Source organism: Urocampus carinirostris, chromosome 15 (assembly GCF_059441175.1).
Source record: "Urocampus carinirostris isolate Australia breed hairy pipefish chromosome 15, RoL_Ucar_1.0, whole genome shotgun sequence".
Taxonomy (NCBI): domain Eukaryota; kingdom Metazoa; phylum Chordata; class Actinopteri; order Syngnathiformes; family Syngnathidae; genus Urocampus; species Urocampus carinirostris.
In genome coordinates, this window is record NC_142363.1 from 26028878 (window position 1) to 26051366 (window position 22489).

Genomic DNA, 22489 nt, shown 5'->3' on the forward strand with positions numbered 1-22489 from the left:
CTGACAGAGCACCGCCTCTCCCTGCTGTGGTCACCGTGGCGATGTGCGGCTGAAGAGGCGGGGATGCGTGAGGGCGCTCGCTGATGTCATGGGGGAGCAGGGCGTTAGTGATGAGTGGTTCGCGAAGGGAACGGCTCCGTGAGCTGGCTCTTTGACTCTCTGTTTGCTCTCTTTTTGTCTCTCTACTTTTCTTGCACTCTTTTTCTTTCTTTTGCCTTTCCTCTCACCTCTCATTTTTCTTTCTCTTCTCTTTTCCTCTCTGCTTTTCTCTCTCTCTTTCTCATTTTCTCTCCTATTTTCTCTCTCCCTTCTCTCTCTTTGTCCCTCTCCATTTTTTCTCTCAATCTCTCTATCTTTCTGTCTGTCATTTTCACCCTCTCTCTCTTTTTTGTATTCTCTCTTCTGTTTTTTTTCTCTCTCTTTCTATCTCTCTCTTATTTCCTTCTTTCTCTCTCTTGCTTCTCTCTCGCTAGTCTTTCCTTCTTCCTCTTTGTCCCTCTTTCCCCTTTTCTTTCACTTTCTATCTTTCGCTGTCTATCACCTAATCTCCTTTTCACTCTTTCTTTCTTTCTCTCATTCTTTCTCTCTTTCACTTTCACTATTTTTCACCCTTTTTGTCCGTCTGTCTGTCTTTCTCTTTCACTCTCTCTTTCACTCTCTCCTTCTCTCACCCTCTTTTTCTTTCTCTCCATCTCTTTCTTTGTCACTCTTGCACTCTTTTACTCTAAGACGCTTGTGACTAGCCAGTATAAATGGCACCATCTTTGTGTTTTTGCCTAATACAAACAGATTGAAAGTTTAAATGAGGTATAAGTTCACTCTATATTGAATAAATAAAGGCTAATATAATATAGTAATACATCTACAAAATTAATTTGGCGCATATCGTTTCATTATTATCGCTTATACATCACTAAAAACCCCAAAAATCTTGTAGAAAACACTGAGCCGAAAGAGCCGGTTCTCAATAAAGAGCCAGAATTCCCATCACTACAGGGCATTGGATGAGAGGGCGGGTACATGGGAGGAGGGAGGAAGGTTAACAGCAAAGAGATGTTAGAATGCTGCCGAGGTGCCGGCGGGATTAGGAGAGGACGGGAGGCTGCAGGACCGAAACGCCGCTGCGGCCATTTGCACTGCTGCAGCTCGCCCACCCAGACGCCTTTTCCGTGTCTGTCTTTCCTCAACACCTCCTCTCTGTTTCCCTGTCCGTCTCTTTGTGTGTTTGTGTCTTTCTCCCTTGCAAATATGATGAGGCAGACGCCGGCCCCTCGAAAGGTACAGAACGCCGTCTGAGGGCTCCCGTTGGTCACTGCCGGTTCTGGATGTTGCCGTTTTGTGGTTGGCTTTTTGAGTCGTGCTGGCCTGGGCATAACGTCGGGGTTTAAGGGGCGGTCAGGTCTTATTTGGCCGGGTTAAGTTCCGCCGAATGGTCCTGCTGTAATCCAATAAAGCATCCAACGCGACGCATGAAGGGAGAGCGAGTTGCCGAGGTCTGGAAAGTTTGCTGGATCCTGAGATTAGTCAGCAAAAATATTGAGAGAAATGTGATGTTCTTTTGTTTTTATTGCTGCTTCTAGTTTGAGTGTGAGGAGCACCAGGATCCAAAGATTTCATTTAATTCATGTGGCGCCAGTTTACCATAGAAGTTTTGTCATTATCACAGCAGAAAATCATGTAGTGTTGTCCAATTGCTACCAGAAAAATACTGCTCCCTCCTTAATGGCTATGGGATTTTTCCAAAATAAAATTTTTAGAGTAGCGTATTTGTTTTTAAAAAGGTCTGCAAATATAATTTCGGAAAAACATTGAGTGGTTAACAGTTTGTATTTGTGTGTAATGCAAATGTTTTTTTAATGTATTGTTGTAATTTGTATCATAATAAAATAATGTTTATTTATTGGTATTATTTTTTTATATTAGGCTTAATATATTTCATTTATACATTTTACATATTAGATTATGTGCATTTTTATTTTAATAATTTTCTCATTGTCATTGGAAATTGATTATTAGTATATATAATATTGTCACTGCTATTATACAAAGATATGTCTTCATTATTTGGGCTTTATTTGTTTTTTTTATATGGCAGTTTTTTCATTGTAAATATTCATTTCATGCAAAAATTCAAAAACTGGCGTCAGCAAAGATACACACGCACACACACTTTTATACATACATACATTTACATGTATGTGTGTGTGAGTGTGTATTTTTTTAAGAGAAAAAGCAATTAAGTTGAATTTAAATTCCATGAAATCAAATTTTAATTTTGAGACTGTATTCTACTTTAGAGTAGGCATTGATACTAGATACAAGATACCAGTCCCACAGCTCTATTACATTCCCTTCCCTCATAACTAAAGCAATTTTGAAAAATGTATATGACTGAATAAAGATATATTCAGAACTTAACAAAATTATTTTCCCTCAGGTGATTAAAAAGAATGGAATCTTTATTTCGATTTCTAAAACATCCACTAAAGACCATCTGATACTTATATCAACTACTTTTGACAGGGATTGTATCAACACCAATACCTAATATAAATATCCTTGCAGTGTAATAAGTGACCTTTAAGCTCAGTATTTTATAAAAATCCTTCCTTTTGCTGAAACTATATTCTAAGTTTGTCATTTTAACCTGTTAGCCAGTAGACTAACAAAAAAGTTAAAAAATAAATAAATAAATACCGCTTCACAGACCATTTTAGTTCATCTGTCGATGCAGACAATAAATAAGAGCACAGTTGGTCAGGTTGGTCATGGCTCACTGAAGGTTGAAATGGATGCAAGAAGCAGTTCAGGTGGAGGTGTCTCGATGGCTTTTTTGTCTCGGTTCTGTGTCATTTTGGACCAAGCGTGCACAATGCACTCTTTCATTACAGGGGCACCGGTGCCAGTCACGACGCTTTGCTTCGCTCAGCAGAGCGGATTGATGTTACGTGACATTTGCAAAGTAGATCAGACGCGCATGGTCGGGTTATTTTGATTCATAGTGTAATTACCAGTAATTATTTTGAAAATATGCGTCGTCGAAAATTGATTTTCTGTTCCAGTGTGATTACAATCAAATTGTGGTTAGAAAAATTTACCTGGAATTTACAGCCGCTGTTCAGTAGTGTATCACAATGTCCTATTGTTCCATGTCAGGAGTCATCAACGTTCTGCCCGCGAGCACCAGGTAGCCCCGTAAGAACACCCGAGTAGCTCGCGGAACGGCTCTGAAAATGGATTACCAGTCATTGTGATTTTCTAGGAAATTAGATTTCTGGCATGAGAAGTCTAGGCCTGTTTTAACCCTACTTCTAATAATTACAACTTGGCGATTACATCGTAATAACATAGTAATACCATGATCACTTGTTATTTTAGAAATGTATAAACTATAAACTGCACACATTCCTTTTTTAAAGAAAAAAGAAAAACATGATATACATAACCCGCACCTGACAATAAGCCGCTATGTGCCCACATTAAAACATGACACCATAAGGTTCTTCAAAGTTTTCATAACAAACACAACTGGGAAAAAGCAACACAAGTATCATGGCAAAGAAAACAGCAACACACAAATATTGGCAAAAAATGCATTTGCATTTTCCATAGTGAAGACGAGATTATTGTAACTTCATTAATTCACAACGGATGTTACTGTACTTTACACTTCTTCTATGGTGTTTTTTGGCGGTTGCGTTTTCCTGGACACCACCTGTCTCACTTACCTTTTCTGCTCGAGTGCCCCTGGCGGTTATTGGAAAAAAAAATCATACATAAGCCTGTATATCTGTTAGGATATTGTGTCGAATAGTCCTGAAATTCCGGTAGCTTTCAGCTTCAAAAAGGTTGGTGAGCCCTCATCTACGCGCTAACCCTTCTTCTTCCTTCCTCTTTCTGTTCCTTTGAACCATTCAAAGAAATGTGCCTCAAATGCTTTGCCTTCAATTACTAACCCTGCCTGTTTGTTTCCTTGCCCTCCCCTACCTTCCTCCTCCTCCTGCGTCTCCTCAGACCACGGCCAGACGGCCCAAGGTGAGCCCTTTTCCCACTTCTAAGGGCTTACAATTTCTACCAGTTTCTTTATTGAAAGATTTTTTTCACATCCGTTACCGTCGATGGGAATAGATTTCGAATCTATTCCAAATTCAATCACTTACATTGACGGCGATTCAGGTTGAAGTTTCATTTCAGTTAACTAGGCTTTATTGAAAGGGTTTTTGCTCTGGGTTTTCTGGGAAAAATTCCCATCATCCAGTACCATTGACTGTGACGCACGTCAACATTTCATCGGTGTTGACTTGGCTTATATACCTGAACATTTTGATTTTTAGCAATTTTTGTATGTCTTTCGTCCAGCAGCCGAGCCGTACGGCAGGGAAAGGTCCGACTTCCGGCTCGGCCTCCGCCTCGGCTGGCGAGATGAGCAGCAGCGAGGCCAGCACGCCTGCCCAGACCCCGTTGGCCGCCCCGGTCATCCCCACCCTGCACTCTCCTGGGAACCCTCCGCCCCCTATGCCCAGCAAGGTCTGTAACATCTGCTTGAAATCTAAAGGGCAACACTGAATCAAGACAATATGAGTCATGTAAGAAATGTATGATAAACTACAATAGGACCAATACAGTAAACAGGGATCAGGAACCTTTTTGAACAAAAGAGCCTTGAAGGTTTTGGGGGGGAGAGTGGAAAAAAAGACGCCAAAAATTTTAAGACAGAATTCAACAAAAATTCAACAAAACAGTCAAACAGACCCTCCAGACATCAAATTGGAATTTAATGTGTGACGTTTGACAATTTGATCAAATCTATGCAGCCTGTGTTCCATTTCAACAAATATAGCACTCAAAAACTGTCTCCTTCCCGCAGTTACTTACAAAAGGCCAAAATGTTCCTCAACAACCTTTTTATCCATAAATAATGGTTTTAAAACAAGGTGCGAGCAGAGTTCTTTGGGAAAATGTCACAAAATACTGCAAATGACAAGTATATAAATGTGTTTACCTTTAGCAAGAGAGAGGGCAGTGCACTATCTGTGCAGAGACCTGCCGACCCATACCGCACACCCAATCAAATTGCTCAGTGTGCTTGGCTGGTGTTTTTGAGTGTTTACAGTTTGTTCTGTAGGCTTTCATGATAAAGTGTCAGAACAGTAAACATAGATTGTGTTATGAGTTTCCATATAAAACATTCCTTCGAGACATATAGCCAAAACAGCATCTGTTGGTTTCACACTGTGAAAGTAAACTGTAGTTGAAACTTTGCCTGATATATTTTGGACCGAGCGAATTATTTTCTATCTTGCTTTGGCATCACATACACTAAATTTGGAAAGGTCACAGTGAAGTTTGTAGTCATGAAAAAGAACCATATCTGCCAGCCATAGGTTTCTGACCCTGCAGTAAAATATGATAAAGGCCTTAACCTTTAATTATTTTAATCTTGCTTATAATTCCCTTTCAAATTTCCTGACACAATCCATTGCTGCCTAATTGATTTTTCACCCCACACCTCAGGATGAAATCACCATGGCAACCAAGGTGCGTGGACCTGATGCGCTGGCACTGTCAAGTGCTGTTTGTCAGTTTTAACAGCTTGTCAAAGGTGTGACTGCTAAAAATACGCATTGAGTTCAGAACCCGGCAAACTTGACTTGCATGGGTTTGTTTAGCACTGGTGTGTTCATTGTCGTAACAAGTCTAATTGCTGCCTTTGAATTGTTGGCTGTTAAAAAGAAAAAATCATTCCACACTGGAAAAAATGCAGGAAGAAAACGTTTTAAAATAATCCTATTTCCAGGGAAGTTGTTCCTGATCCAATTTCGGATCATTTTAAAACATTAACTATTATTTTGCATATTTGTTAGTAAAATAATTGCAAGGAAATTTCACGATCCAAACTTTTTCCAATCATTTTCCCTTTTTTGTAATGAATAAATATCAATGTATGTAACATGATTTACATGTTAATTTTAATCATAAATCAATAAATAGCATAAGTATCTCCCGGTTTTTCTTTTACATAATTTTTTTAAATTTCCACGACAAAAAAGAAACCCTTTAGATAATACATTGAAAGCTACTTTTCAATATAATTTAATGATTTATCTTTTTGTTTATTTTTTTGTAAAAATAAGTGCAACACAATATAGCTTTTTTTAAAATATAAATTGTATTATTGTACTTATTTATTTTAATAATTATTTTTTGTAATATGAAAAATAAATCATGTAAAATCTAGCAAAAGTACCTGCCTGTGTTTCTTTTTCTTTTTTCTTTAAATACAAAAGTCAATTCCATTGAAGTTGGGAAAAAGTTTAAAATGTCAGTAAAATTAGAATAGAATGACTTGCAAACCTTTTCTAACCCATATTTAAATGAATACACCACAAAGACAAGATTATCCATGTTCAAACTCATAAACTTTATTTCCATAAGCAAATAATGATAAACTTAGAATTTTATAATTGCAACAAGTGCCAAAGTAGTTGGGAAAGGGGCTTCTTCACCATTGTGTTACATCACCTTTCCTTTTAATAACACTCAATAAACGTTTAGGAAGTGAGGAGACTAGTTGTTGAATCGTTGATAGTGGAATCCTTTCCCATTCTTGCTTTATGTACAGCTTCAGCTGTTCAACAGTCCGGGGTCTCCTTTGTCTTATTCTGCGCTTTATAATGCGCCACACATTTTCAATGGGAGACAGGTCAGGACTGCAGGCAGGCCAGTCAAGCACCCGCACCCTCTTACTACGAAGCCACGCTGTCGTGAGACGTGCAGTGTGTGGCTTGGCATTATCCTGCTGGAAGAAGCAAGGGCGCCCATGGTAAAGATTCTGTTTGGATGGCAACATACTTTGTTCCAAAACCTGAATGTACTTTTCTGCATTAATGGTGCCTTCACAGATGTGCAGGTTACCCATTCCTTGGCCACTCATGCACCCCCATACCATCACAGATGCTGGCTTTTGCACTTTGCGTGCATAACAGTCTGGGTGGTTCTGTTCTTCTTTGGACCGGAGGACACGACGTCCACAATTTCCAAACACAATTTGGAAAACTGACTCATCAGACCACAGAACACTTTTCCACTTTGTATCAGTCCATTTTAGATGGGCTCGGGCCCAGAGAACCCTGCGGCGTTTCTGGATGTTGTTGATGAATGGCTTACGCTTTGCAACATAAAGTTTTAACCCACACTTACGGATATAGCGTCGAACTGTATTGACTGACAGTGGTTTTCCAAAGTGTTCCTGAGCCCATGTGGTGATGTCCTTTACACATTGATGTCGGTTCTTAATGCAGTACCGCTTGAGGGCTCGGAGGTCACGGGCATTCAATAATGGTTTACGGCCATGCCGTTTACGCACAGTGATTTCTCCAGATTCCCTGAACCTTTTCACAATATTATGGACTGTAGATGATGATATCCCTAAATTCCTTGCAATTGTACTTTGAGGAATGTTGTTTTTAAACTGTTCAACAATTTGCTCACGCAGTTGTTCACAAAGAGGTGAACCTCGCCCCATCCTTGCATGTGAATGACTTAGCTTGTTCGGGTCTCCCTTTTTTATACCCAGTAACAACTCTCACCTGTTGCTAATTCATCTGTTCACCTGCAAATAGTTGGTTGATTTCCATTCATCCACTTTCTGAGTAGTTATTGACACCTGTCCCAACTATTTTGGCACGTGTTGCTGTCATCAAATTACAGAGTTGATGATTTTCTCCCAAAACAATAAAGTTTATGAGTGAAGACAATAAATATGTTGTCTTTGCTGTGCATTCATTTAAATATGGGTTGAAAAGAATTTGCAATTTACTTGGATCAATTTTTATTTGCAATTAACACACTTTCCCAACTTCATTGGAATTGAGTTTTGTAGCTGTACCGGGGGAAAAATACACTCACAGATTATTGCTCATTTATACTATTTTTTAATATTGTTTAAAAAAATAAAAAGATACGTTTGCTCATTTTAAATATTATTTTTCTTATTTACCAAATTTATATTGAAAATTATTTTTTCTAAAATTTTCTGCAAATGTGTGTTTTTAATTTTTTAATTTTAATATTTTGAGATGATTTCATTAATTCTAACATTATTTTTCATTCTACTAATTGAGTAAATATATATTACTTTGTAAAAAAAAAAAAAAGAACATTTTTAAAATTAGCTAAAGCAAAAGTGTTTAGAAATGTCAAATTCATTAGTTTTAATGCCACTTCAAATTGGGAAATTATCTGAGAGTGGAAGACCAATTTTTGTAGTGTCCAAACTAAATTTGACTTGATACGTAATTATTAGTAAACCTTCTATTATTCTTCAGGAAGAGGAATCCCTGCGGGCTCAGGTGAAGGACCTGGAGGAGAAGCTGGAGACGCTGAAGCTGAAGCGAACCGAAGATAAGTCCAAGCTTAAAGAACTGGAGAAGCACAAAATCCAGCTGGAGCAGCTGCAAGAGTGGAGGAACAAAATGCAGGAGCAGCAGGCCGATCTTCAAAAGCAACTGAAGGAGGCCAAACGGGTAAAAAAAAAGAAAAGAAAAACCAGCCTGAGTATAGATATGACTCCACATCGTGTTCTTCCGGCAGGAGGCCAAGGAAGCCCTGGAGGCCAAGGAGCACTACATGGAGGAGATGTCGGACACTGCCGACGCCATCGAGATGGCCACGCTGGACAAGGAGATGGCCGAGGAGCGGGCCGAGTCGCTGCAGCTGGAGGTGGACTCAATGAAGGAGAAGGTGGAGGAGCTCACCATGGACTTGGAGATCCTCAAACACGAGATTGAGGAGAAAGGTATGGCTAGTAAACCTTGAGAAAGGAAAATATGACAAATACAGCGGCGCTACTGGAATAATCCGTTCTGAAGTGGGTATCACAAAGGAAAATTGACATATGGCACGGAATGGAAACCTACGGTAATGCATAGTTAAAGGTGGGGTGCGGCATTTGAAACTTAAGGCTGCAATCAAGACTTTAAACCATGAGATGGCGGCAGAGTAACACATGATTTGCGTGCATGCCATAGACGCGCTCAAATAAACTCTTCTTTTTGCATCTTTTTGAGGGTTTGTTCTTCCCCGAAACAGCCCGGATATAATCAGATAGGCACAATGGAAAATAAAGCATAAGGGCTCTTTGAACTCCATTGGACATTGGTAACAGTTTTCAACTTTTTAAGGACACCTCAAACTATACACCCCACCTTTTAAAGTGCTATGAACCCCCAAAGATGAAAAAAAAACATTAAAATAACAATTACTATTAATAATAATGTTACTACTACTTATGTTTAATTTATGCGTATGAAATTAAACAACGTTATAAGTAAATATATGTGTTAAGGAAAAATTAAATTGGGTCTACCTTTGGTGTGACGTGACTGATGGGCAAGTGGAGTAGTGGGTGGATGCAAAGGATGGAGGAGACTAAAATTAAAACTGATTTTAAACCTTGCATGGATTGTCAAGATGACCTTGCTTTAATCACCTTCTTTTTAATAACAGTATCGATCAACAATTGGTGACGGTCATGCCATTGAGCGAGGTTAGTGACTCTTGTACCATATTTGCAAGCTTTGTTACCATGGTTATCATGCTTTAGCATCACTGCAAGCCTAATTGTACAAAAGTACAAAAAATACATGATTGTTTCGCCGATTCACAAAGTTTTGACAAGCACACGAGATTTTGAACTGAATGAGGCGAAAGGCATTGTCCGAAAGAATTCGCCAATAGCATTTTCATGAAGCTGTGATGCAAATCCTTAGCAGACCAGCATTTTATATGACATCGACCGATAGCATCTTAGAACTCTAACTACATAAAATGCAGTAAAGAAGGGGCAAAAAACCCCCACCTTATTTCACTGTAGCCCAGAGGTCTATTGTATGTAGACACCAAGCTTCTTTATTTCTGCGCTTTCCCTCGAGGCTCGGACGGAGCTGCTTCCAGTTATCACGTCAAACAGCTGGAGGAGCAAAACGGTCGATTGAAGGAAGCTTTGGTCAGGTCTGTATGAGCGGCTCTTAATGTTTCCTACCTTTTTTCTTGGAAAATCAGAGTTACCACCCCTGAGATTACTTATTCACCATCTAGTCTCTAACTATTTTTAGTTAATTCATTGATGTGATACCGTTTGATTAAAAAAAAACCCAGGGCTTTAGAAAATATTGTTAACATTGATAATATTTGATAAATACGGGTGATATGGTTTTTCTTGTTTTGTTTTTTAAATAGAGCAAGGGTCACAATCATCATGCCCACAGGCAAGAACATCTGAGAAGCCTGCAAGCTATTCTGAAAATACCTCAGCAGTAATGGATTTTTGGGATTTTCTAGGATATTTAAATTTCCAACTTGCATGAGAAATCATTGTCATGACCAGTGTTTTAAAAGGAACAGTGTGTAATAGTTTGTGACTCCTAGTAGTACAAAAATCAAGTTTAATTTAATAGTTAAAATAAACATATTTTTGAAAAATAGACAGAAACACATTAACTGTGATAAAGTTAAAACTTCTATAAACTCTATGGTGGCAGAATTACTCAAATAAAAACACAAGCATTAAGGTAAATAAATTTAATAGCTCTGTCCGGTGGCCCCGACCACCTCGGGCGAGTGCCCCGGCCACACTACTCGCCCCCGTGTGTCTAGCTAACTTTAGTCACACAGGAAACAGATAAATACACCGGAAATGCGACTTAAAAATAAAAGAGTACAAAACTGATAAACGTACAAGAGATGCAATTAGACTGATTATTGAAACGTTACTTCATGTGTGTGTGTGTGAAAGATTGTTTTTATATTTAGGAATATAAAAACAAGTTATATTCACACAGTGAATTCTGAGAAATGTTACAACCAAAACGACCAACCTATCAACTGTCATCCATCTATCCATTATCTGCACCGTTTATCCTCAGTAGGGTCGCGGGGGTGCTGGAGCCCATCCCAGCCATCCTCGGGCAGTGGGCAGGGGACACCCTGAATCAGTTGCCAGCCAATCGCAGGTCACACAGAGACAGACAAACTCACTCGCTCATTCACACCTAGGGACAATTTGGACCGGCCAATTAACCTGACATGCATGTTTTTGGAACGTGAGAGGAAACCAGACTGCCCGGAGGAAACCCACACAAGCACGGGGAGAACATACAAACTCCTCGCAGGAGGTTCAATCTCATGACCTCAGAACTGTGCCGCATGCGCGCTAACCACTGCGTCGCCGTGCTGCCCGACATTGACTGTCATACCAGTGCTAATTTTTATAAATATTCATAGGTTGAGAAATTTTTTATTTCTTTTACTGTTAGTCGCTGTCATGTTTGTCTGGCATCTTGCTACAACGCTGTTCTTCATTTGGCACTGGTTTTCGTTCCCTTTAGAAAATACGATGCCATCTAGTGCTCCAAATATTACACAATGTACTTTGGTATACATAATCCACTTTTTAATATTCTTCATTAAATGTAGGTTTTTAGATCAGGGGATGGTGTGCTAATAGTCTGTGGTTTGCAATAAACTGTGGTCTGTGCAGCCCTTTGACACTCCTTGGGATTAGGGGGGGGGGGGGACAAATAAACATGACTTGACCTTTTAGTTAAAAATGTGTAAATCACCAACCAATTCAGGGTGTCCCCTGCCCACTTCTCGAAGATAGCTGGGATGGGCTCCAGCACCCCCCAGGACCCTACTGAGGATAAGCGGTGCAGATAATGGATGGATGTGTAAATCACTCGATGCCCTTATACAAGGCAGACGTTTTAGTGGTTGACTGAGACATTTTAAACCTACTTCTGATAAATACAGGGAGTGCAGAATTATTAGGCAAGTTGTATTTTTGAGGATTAATTTTATTTTTGAACAACAACCATGTTCTTAATGAACCCAAAAGTCTCATTAATATCAAAGCTGAATATTTTGGAAGTTGGAGTGGGGCTTTTTTAGTTTTAGCTATTTTAGGAGGATATCTGTGTGTGCAGGTGACTATTACTGTGCATAATTATTGGGCAACTTAACAAAAAACAAATGTATACCCATTTCAATTATTTATTTTCATCAGGGAAACCAATATAACAGCTCAACATTCACAAATATACATTTCTGACATTCAAAAACAAAACAAAAACAAATCAGTGACCAATATAGCCACCTTTCTTTGCAAGGACACTCAAAAGCCTGCCATCCATGGATTCTGTCAGTGCTTTGATCTGTTCACAATCAACATTGCGTGCAGCAGCAACCACAGCCTCCCAGACACTGTTCAGAGAGGTGTACTGTTTTCCCTCCTTGTAAATCTCACATTTGATGAGGGACCACAGGTTCTCTATGGGGTTCAGATCAGGTGAACAAGGAGGCCATGTCATTAGTTTTTCTTCTTTTAGACCCTTTCTTGCCAGCCACGCTGTGGAGTACTTGGATGCGTGTGATGGAGCGTTGTCCTGCATGAAAATCATGTTTTTCTTGAAGGATGCGGACTTCTTCCTGTACCACTGCTTGAAGAAGGTGTCTTCCAGAAACTGGCAGTAGGACTGGGAGTTGAGCTTGAGTCCATCCTCAACCCGAAAAGGCCCCACAAGCTCATCTTTGATGATACCAGCCCATACCAGTACCCCACCTCCACCTTGCTGGCGTCTGAGGCGGACTGGAGCTCTCTGCCCTTTACCAATCCAGCCACGGGCCCATCCATCTGGCCCATCAAGACTCACTCTCATTTCATCAGTCCATAAAACCTTAGAAAAATCCGTCTTGAGATTTTTCTTGGCCCAGTCTTGACGTTTCAGCTTGTGTGTCTTGTTCAGTGGTGGTCGTTTTTCAGCCTTTCTTACCTTGGCCATGTCTCTGAGTATTGCACACCTTGTGCTTTTGGGCACTCCAGTGATGTTGCAGCTCTGAAATATGGCAAAACTGGTGGCAAGTGGCATCTTGGCAGTTGTACGCTTGACTTTTCTCAGTTCACGGGCAGTTATTTTGCGCCTTGGTTTTTCTACACGCTTCTTGCGACCCTGTTGACAATTTTGAATGTAACGCTTGATTGTTCGATGATCACGCTACAGAAGCTTGGCAATTTTAAGAGTGCTGCATCCCTCTGCAAGATATCTCACTATTTTTGACTTTTCAGAGCCTGTCAAGTCCCTCTTCTGACCCATTTTGCCAAAGGAAAGGAAGTTGCCTAATAATTATGCACACCTGATATAGGGTGTTGATGTCATTAGACCACACCCCTTCTCATTACAGAGATGCACATCACCTGATATGCTTAATTGGTAGTAGGCTTTCGAGCCTATACAGCTTGGAGTAAGACAACATGCATAAAGAGGATGATGTGGTCAAAATACTCATTTGCCTAATAATTCTGCACTCACTGTACAACTTTGCGATCATTTTGAAACGCATATCAAACCCTTTGCGCTCATCTGCGACAAAAAAATATCCCTCAGTAAGGTTGGTGACCCCCTTGCCTTAAGTTACAGTTTGAAATGTTAATTTTTGAACAACTATGTTTTTGGGGTTTCATTCAAAGTTATTATTTTGGAGTTGACTAGTTTCTCCCAAACGTCAGGATGCGAGATCTTTCGGCGTCGGAGAAACAGGAGCACGTCAAGCTGCAGAAGCAAATGGAGAAGAAAAACGTGGAGTTGGACTCGCTTCGGGGACACAAGGAGAAGATGCAAGAAGAAATGTCAGCGGCCGAGAAGACCATCGACGAGCTGAAGGAGCAGGTTACACCAAGACTCAAGACGGTTTTTATTGTGAACATGTTCAAAAACCTGCTAGATTTTCATTTTCTTTTATATCAGGTGGATGCCGCTTTGGGGGCCGAGGAAATGGTGGAGACTTTGACAGAGAGGAACTTGGACCTGGAGGAGAAAGTCCGAGAGCTGAGGGAAACCGTCACTGACCTGGTAAGTGCTTAAATCTGTTAAGCTCTCGTCCTGTTTTTTTTTTGTTCCTCTGACCTTTTGTTTCGAAGTTTTCATGTTTATAACAGTTCATCATTAACTCATTCACCTTAGGCGCTGCTAATTAGTAAGTATCAACCCTCTGGGAATGACTTTAGCATGATCAATCACCACTGAATGGCAGGGATCGCGATGATCTGATCTTTTTCCACACATCGAGAAGCCCCCACTTCCTTTTTCTTTGCTTCCTCTATATAGAGATTGAGAGTGTGTGGGTGGACCCCGAGTGATCAAAATCGTGTGAATAACATCACCGGAAACACTGGGGCGCTGATAAGTTCTTGCAAAGTTCATGCATCATTCATGAATAAGTTCAGTGTGCTTGCAATGAAATGTTATTTTGCAAGCAAAGAGCCCTTTTGTTTATGAAAAACATTTAGATATTAAAAGTATAATAAATGAAGTGAAAATTCTGCTTGAAATGCATCCTTTCACGAAAAGCTGTTTTTCTTGGAAATGAGTATTTTCAAGAAACTTTTTCAACTGTTGTTTACTAAACAATGGTAAAAGCTAGATTCATGCGTTTCTTCTCGTGAAAGATGAAGCTTGAAGCTTTCTTTTGATATGTGCTATGCCTACTGTATATAGTTACAGAACTGCATTTTCTGTAGGCCTTCATAAAAGGAGTCAAAATAGCAAAAATTGGCTGGCACCCACACTTACCATTTGATAGAAAGGTCTGACATTGAATGAGGTAAGGTATTTACAGCCTACCCGATTATAGTTGACTCCTTTGCTTTATGGTGTTTTTACTTTACGGTGTGGACTAAGAGGTTTTTCAGCCCCTCTTACGGCTTTTTCCCAATTAGATGACGTAGAAAACAAATTATATTGCATTTCGGTGTTTCTGCCTATGACTGGTGACGTCTCCAAGATGTCTGTCATCTATTGATCGACATAAAATAAAATGCTGGTTTGCAAATAGTTTGCGTCACAGCATCATGAAAATCTTGATATGATATTGGCTGGACTATGTCTCACAATGCTTCTTCATTTATTCAGTTCAAAATCTTGTGTACTTCATGAAGACTTTGCAAGTCAGCAATACAATACTGTTTTTTTTGTACTTCATTAATCACAATGGGTCTTAAGGTTTACAGGAAGGTTAAATGAAGAAGCACATGATAACCAGGGAAACAAAGCTTGCGATCATCAAGAAATATGAAAGCACCAAAAGTACTACGCTCTAAATTACATGGCCTTAAATAATCGAAAAACAGGGCTATTAAAATAATGTGGCGATTAGAGAAATGACATTTTCTAAATATATGACAATCCTCGCAAGTGGAAGTCTTAAAATCAGTTTTAATTTTAATCCATTGTCTCCTTCGTCTGATGCATCCACCCGCTTCTACACTCGACCAGCTCAGGTCACGTCACACCAAAGCTAAATCAATTTTCATCCTCACTTGTATGTGAATTTTTTGTATAGTAATTTAATCCTAGACCTGAATATCAAACATAAATTGTAATTACTATGTACTATTTTGTTATTTTATTGTTTTTATCTGGGGTAGCAGAGGAACGCATTTGCTTCGCTTTACTATAGGATTATATCAAAATACCGCTCTACCCTACTTACAAAAACAAATTCGGCGGATGTCCTCCAGGAAGCCATCAACGAGATGAACGACGAGCTGCAGGAAAACGCCCGCGAGACGGAGTTGGAGCTGAGGGAACTTCTGGACCTGAGCGGGACTCGAGTGAGAGAGGCCGACAAGCGGGTGGAGGCGGCACAGGAGACGGTTGCCGACTATCAGCAGACCATCAGCAAGTACCGACAGCTCACCGCTCATCTCCAAGTAATTCTCGGTTACATTTAGGACAAAAAAATGGGATTTACTTCCACCTCGTGTCCTGATCGTTCGTTGTCGGCCCTCCATTGCAGGAAGTGAACCGAGAGCTGACTAGCCAGCAGGAAGCCTCGGCCGAGCTCCAGCAACAACCGCCCGCTGAGATGTTTGACTTCAAGATCAAATTTGCCGAGACCAAGGCACACGCTAAGGTCTGTCGCTCATAAATGTTGATATCAAAATAGTATCGAACATCCCGATTATAGAGTGATTGAAGGGCGAGGAAAAGCACTGAAAAGCACAAAAAAACTAAAGTACTGAAGAGTATAGAAATGTAGAAACAAGTACAAAAATTGCTGAAAAGCAATGAAAACTACTGAAAAGAAGTTATGACTACTAAAATATACAAGAAGGTAGTATAAAAACTAAAAAGTACTAAAAAGCACAAAAAATTAATGTACTGAAGTGTATAGAAATGTAGAAACAAGCACTAAAAAGTACTGAAAACTACTGAAAAGAAGAAATAAATACTAAAATATACAAGAAAGTAGTATAAGTACTAAAAAGTACCAAAAAGCAATGAAAACTACTGAAAAGAAGTAATAAATACTAAAATATACAAGAAGAGTCGTATAAGTACTGAAAGCACTAAAAACTATAGTACTGAAGTGTACGGAAATGTAGAAATAAGTACAAAAATGACTGCAAACCAATAAACTACTGGAAAGAGGTAATAACCACTAAAATATACAAGAAGATAGTACAAGTACTAAAAAGTACTGAAAAGCAATGCAGACTACCGAAAAGAAGTAATAACTACTAAAATATACAAGAAGGTAGTATAAAAACTAAAACGTACTGAAAAGCACTAAAAATTATAGCACTGAAGTGTATAGAAATGTAGAAATAAGTACAAAAATTACTGGAAACCATTGACAACTACTGGAAAGAGGTAATAACTACTAAAATATACAAGAAGATAGTATAAGTACTAAAAAGTACTGAAAAGCACTAAAAATTATAGTACTGGAGTGTATAGAAATGTAGAAACAAGAACTAAAAAGTACTGAAAAGCAATGAAAACTACTGGAAAGAAGTAATAACTAGTAAAATATACAAGAAGGTAGTATCAGTACTAAAAGTACTGAAAAACACCAACAATTATAGTACTGAAGTGTATAGGAATGTAGAAATAAGTACTAAAAAGTACTGAAACGTTCTAAGAAGTACTGAAAAATACTAAAAGGTAGATGGTACTGAAAAGTACAGATAATTAAAAAATATTTAAAAAAACACCTTTGAAAGTACTTAAAATACTAAAATAATCTACAGTACAAAACATTAAAATAGAGACAAGTACTGAGAAGTACTAAAAAGTACACAATCATACTAGAGAGTTCAGTAATGAAAAGTATTGAGAAGTAATAAAAAAGTACTTGGAATGATGAAAAGCTTCACAAAGTAGTGAAAGGTGTTGAAAAGAGGCTGAAAAGTACTCAAATTAACAATATTTATAAAAATGACTCAAAAGTATGAAAAGAACAGAAAATAATAAAAAAAGTACTGACATTTTACAGGAACCTGGAAAAAAACTATTCTTGCGAAATTAATTTGGAAGTTTGATTCATTTTTACAGTAATATTGGATTTTTAAAGATGTTTTCCTTTAAATAATCTTTCCATTCATTGAGGGAAGAATTTGATAATAAACAAGAACACATGACAAAAGATACTATAAATGATACTTTTCGATTTGAACCAGGAAGTTTCGTGCAAGAGAATTCCTTTTTATATAATGACACTCTGTAATACGTTGTAAATTGGTGTTTTCGTGTGTAGGCCATGGAGATGGAGCTGAGGAAGATGGAGGTGATTCAAGCCAACCGACACGTTTCCTTGCTCACCTCCTTCATGCCCGAATCCTTTTTGCGCCACGGCGGCGACCACGACTGCATCCTGGTGCTGCTGCTCGTACCAAGACTCGTATGCAAGGTGCGCCTGACAGTTCAAAACGCGCCTCGACAAATAATGAACAAAAACAAAATATTGGTGCTGAATCAGACCGAGGGTACAATGGTACAATGCCTAATTGTGAGCACAAGCTTTGTGTGTTTTTGCGTGTAGGCGGAGCTTATCAGCAAACAAGCGCAGGAGAAGTTTGACCTACAGGAGAATTGTGGGGAGCGAACGGGACTGAGGGGATCGGTGGGCGAACAACTGAGTTTCGCCGGGGGTCTCGTCTACTCGCTGACACTGCTGCAAGCCACCCTGCACAAATATGAACAGTAGGTATTTCTCCAAATGAAAACTCCATCTTTATTTTGCTAGAGATTATGACAAACTTGGGGAAAAAATGCTTGCTTTAGGGCACTGTCAGAGTGCAGCGTGGAGGTGTACAAGAAGATCGGCTCCCTTTACTCGGAGATGAGCGTCCACGAGCGCTCGCTGGACTTCCTCATCGAGCTGCTGCACAAAGACCAATTGGACGAGACGGTCAACGTGGAGGCGCTCACCAAGGCCATCAAGTACTACGAGGTGATAATATTGCAGTTCTTTGTTTTTTGTAATGTGATTCAAAAAACGACAACGTCATACTTTCTGGATTCATGGCTAATCAAATGCAATATTGCAGGCCTTTATTTATTTTAGTATTGCCGATTATGGCTTCAGGTGACCAAGTAACGTCACTCAATACTTTGAGCTCTGCACTGCAGCCTCCGGTTGGAAGATATTCCGCAATCAATTGCACATGTGTAGCCATTATCCCCCATCACACATTGCTGCAAACTAGAAATAGCAAAGCGCGATTTTGTTGGACCAGGTGCCTCTATTTTGCAAATCTGTTGATCAGAAAGTGAACTACACTTGTGTCCGTCATCCACTTTCGCATAGATAGATAGATACTTTATAGTATATACAGACGCTGCCCGACTTACGATCGTTCCTAAGTTGAATTTTTTTCTGAGTTGCTTAGGTGCTGTATTTTGTATCTTTAAGGTTTTTATAAGTATGTTTAAGGCTTGTATAAGTAACCTGTATTGTTTTGTACTAAAAAAATCAACATTTCATAAAATATACTCTATAAATAAAGTGAGGTTTAACTTACTTTTGGAAGATGGGTTTCAAAAGTTGCTCCTCTGTGATAGAGTGGCTGAACAAAAGCGATCCAACCATTTTCTCAACCGCATCAAGCTTTCTTATTCCACTTTAATTTCAAAAGAAACGGCTCGCCTATTCTTAACACTTCACGCCAACCATATTGGATGGAAACAATGAAAATGTCAACATTCTTATAGCGCTGGAGATAGTATAGACATAGTATAGACAGTATAGAATGTTTACACACAAACTAGGAAGAGGAAGCGGATTTTTCTTCTTTGGGGTGGATGCTAGGTGACCTCTCACAGCGCCACCACACAACGGTAGTGGCAGAAAGAAGCACTACAGTAATGTCCTCTACTCGGAAAAAGGTGCACAACTCAAAATCCAACTTACAGCAATGTCCGGATATTTTTCCAAAGCCCGAAAAAACTGATCGTATCTACCGTTTTTCGTAAGTCGAATGGTTGTAAGTAGGGGAGCGTCTGTACGTGCGAGCAGGGCCGGCAGAGCCTGGCATTTCTTTTTTGAAGTTCTGTCCACCAAAAAGTGAACTGCACTCATGCGGTTTCCACCCATTAACCCGATCACAAATTGCTGCAAATAGAGACTGTCATAGAGCACTTTTGTCCGGAGGGGATGCTGTTCTTGCTTACCTAAAATGAACTGCACTGTTTTGGCCTTGTCGACTTTAAATGAGTGTAAATTTGTGTCATGTTTACTTTTTGCTTTTTTTAATTTTACTTTTAACGGAAAATGAAAGGCACCTAAGTGGCCGCGATGCATCATACCCGACAAATGCAGCAACTAGAGGGAGGGACTACTTAGATTTTTACATATTGTTGGGGGTTCTATTCGCTATTAACTTTCTGAGACAGTCCTGTTTGAGGACAGTCTTTTTGCCTTTTAAAATAATAATCCATATTCTAAATGGTTGAAAATAAGGACCATAATCCACTGGATTTCTAAGATAGTTTGACACTGAAATTGTCATTTTTTTCGTTCCAGCAACTGTACAGCATCCACCTTTCCGAGCAGAGCGAGGATTGCACCATGCAGCTGGCCGACCACATCAAAGTGAGAGCGCTCACGCTAGCTAGCTTTGTTTGCAGCGCTAAAGCTGTTGCCGTGCGTGTCTTAGTTCACGCAGAGCGCGCTGGATTGCATGTCGGTGGAGGTCGGACGCCTGCGGGCTTTTCTGCACGCCGGCCAAGAAAAGGCCGATCTGGCCGTGCTGCTCAAAGACTTGGAGACGTCTTGCGGCGACGTGCGGCAATTCTGCAAGAAAATTCGACGGCGGATGCCCGGAACCGATGCGCCCGGAATCCCGTCGGCGCTCGTTTTCGGACAGCAGGTAAGCCGCCAATCGGTCATCAGGGTCCTTTATAATTGACTTGTAATTTACGTTTATAATGATGCTTTGCACTGAAAAATAACGGCGATCAGATGATGAAGGTGCTGTATTTGAGTCATTGAAGAGTTAACATTTGAATTTTGGTCTACAAACTAAATACTTACAAATTATAATGCATACATTGTGTATTGTTTCCTTCAGATAAGGTCATTTTCTTTAGACAAACACACTTTCAATAATTGAAAAAAAGTGTAGTTGTATTCTTAAAAAGGTAATTTTAGAAAATCATTTTTTTCCCGGAAATGTTTTTATTTTTTTTATTTTTATTTTTTTTAACTGTTTTCTACAAAATAAAACAAAATCCCACCCTTAACAATCTCAAAAAAGATAAGCAGAAGAGCAGTTCCAAATATTAAACCCCCCCTATTTATCTCATTATGTTCTCGTGTTTTTTGAGACGTTCATGAATTAAATGGGATTCGTTTTGCAGGTTTTGGAGACGCTCCGCGACTGTCGCAAGCAGCTGAAGTGCGCGGTCGCGCTGTTGCAGGAAGTTGCGGCAGCGGGAGCGCAAATGATGTCGCCGCTGGGTGAGCAGGAGGGGCTGGCGGCTGCCAAGCTGGAGGACGTCGCCTTCAAGGCGGGGGAGCAGGTAAGACACCCGCCCCCACTCTCTAAAAATGGTGGTAATTAAGGCTGCAACGATTAGTTGACATCATTGATGAAAAGTCAATGATAGAAATAGTCGACAACTAATAATGTGACAGAGTGCTAAGCCACGCCCACCATAGTTACGGTACCCATGTTTCACAAGCAGAGCAAATAGGGCAGCCAAAACAACAGCGAGTGACTCTTTATTCGCTATTCCTGATAGCATAGCTGTATTAATCCTTCCTTAAAATGCAATCCTTATCCGAAAAGATAGTAGAGAAGGGTCTCAATTATTATGTACATGGCATCAAGGTGTCAAAAGACAAAGAGTGGTGACATTTCTGGCAAGGAACTTATAGAAACGATATCACAAGTTTCATAAATTTGATGATCCTAGATCACGAATTGCATATCGTATTTATCCCTTATTTCACAAGTCTTCCTTTTAATTACGAAACGCCACCTTTGCTTTGTTTTTGTCATATGCTAATGCAGTATGCTAATGAGGCAGTAGTGACAATTCTCAAAGTGCAAGTAAAGCGGCTGCAGTGATTTACAAATGTGTCTCATTTTAGAACAAATAACCTTGTTTCGGTTCCCATCGATCCTATGCATGCTGAGTTGATTCTGAAGCTGCTAGCATATCATGCATTGTCAGTGATACAAAAGGGGGTCCGCCTCGCGTTCTGATTGGCTAAAAATGAGCACTTTCTGTTTTATTAATTTAATTGTCACCAGAAACGTTTTTCCAACAAAGTGAAGCCCTTCAAGGAATGAAAAGTGCTTGAAATTTTTGCCATTATTCTCAACAAGTCTGCTTAAAAATGAAGCCAACATTGCTCTGGTGTCTTCGCGTTTGCCATTGTCTTTCCTCTTCTCTTGGGATTAACTGCAGCTGACATTAGTTCGTCAGTAGCTACTGGCGGCAGTAGCTCAGGAGGTAGAGCGCTCGTCTTGGGATCAAGGGATCCCAGTTCGAATCGCGGCTTGTCCGTGTTACATGTCGAAGTGTCCTTGGGTAAGACACTGAACCCCTAATACCCCCAATAAGCAGGTTAGCGTCTTACATGGCTGCAATACAAGGCCGCTATTGGGAAATGTGGATCACATTGTAAAGCGCTTTGGGAAGTCATTGACTTGAAACGCGCTATATAAATGCAGATCATTTCATTTCATTTTCTAAATAAACATAATCTCTGCTAAGGGTAACTCACTTGCAATAGAGTCTCTGTCTCGGGCAACAGCATACAGAAACAATGGCGTCAACACCAAAACTTCTCAAGCATTTTAGCCTGGATATGGCCAATTAAAAGACAACTTGCCTAGTTACGAAAGCAGAGATAGCGTATCATGTCAGTACCTCAGGGATGCATGAACATTTGAAGAGGAAGCACGTCGGTTAGTTGAACAAAACAGAGTCTTGTGACCCACCTTGGTAAGATTGAAGTAACATTCAAGCTAGCACAGTTTTAAAGGTATGCATTATACATTTTATGCACTGATTTCTCGAAAAAAGAGAGCGTTGTGCTAGACTAAGGGTTGACAACCCAAAATGTTGAAAGAGCCATATTGGAGCAGCAAAAAATGTAAAGCTTAAGTCTTATCGGTGATCCTGCAATACTTTCCGTC

The 22489-nt window shown here is 39.7% G+C and overlaps 1 protein-coding gene across 7 annotated transcripts in view; it reads left to right on the top strand.

The window, feature by feature from the left end:
* dctn1b (dynactin 1b) overlaps window positions 1-22489 on the top strand; it is a 55945-nt gene that overhangs the window by 27346 nt on the left and 6110 nt on the right. For 2 of the 7 annotated variants that reach the window (XM_088354676.1, XM_088354672.1), the window contains exons 5-19: window positions 4015-4035; window positions 4360-4527; window positions 8328-8525; window positions 8593-8797; window positions 9933-10011; window positions 13565-13724; window positions 13803-13907; window positions 15575-15766; window positions 15853-15969; window positions 17596-17748; window positions 17881-18041; window positions 18123-18291; window positions 19864-19932; window positions 19997-20209; window positions 20700-20861. In XM_088354676.1, the coding sequence (XP_088210802.1) occupies window positions 4015-4035; window positions 4360-4527; window positions 8328-8525; window positions 8593-8797; window positions 9933-10011; window positions 13565-13724; window positions 13803-13907; window positions 15575-15766; window positions 15853-15969; window positions 17596-17748; window positions 17881-18041; window positions 18123-18291; window positions 19864-19932; window positions 19997-20209; window positions 20700-20861 (2172 nt within the window). Of the gene's footprint in view, window positions 1-1005; window positions 1279-4014; window positions 4036-4359; window positions 4528-8327; window positions 8526-8592; window positions 8798-9932; window positions 10012-13564; window positions 13725-13802; window positions 13908-15574; window positions 15767-15852; window positions 15970-17595; window positions 17749-17880; window positions 18042-18122; window positions 18292-19863; window positions 19933-19996; window positions 20210-20699; window positions 20862-22489 lie in introns of those variants that run through there. The other 5 variants (XM_088354677.1, XM_088354678.1, XM_088354673.1 and 2 more) reach the window with 5 other exon arrangements.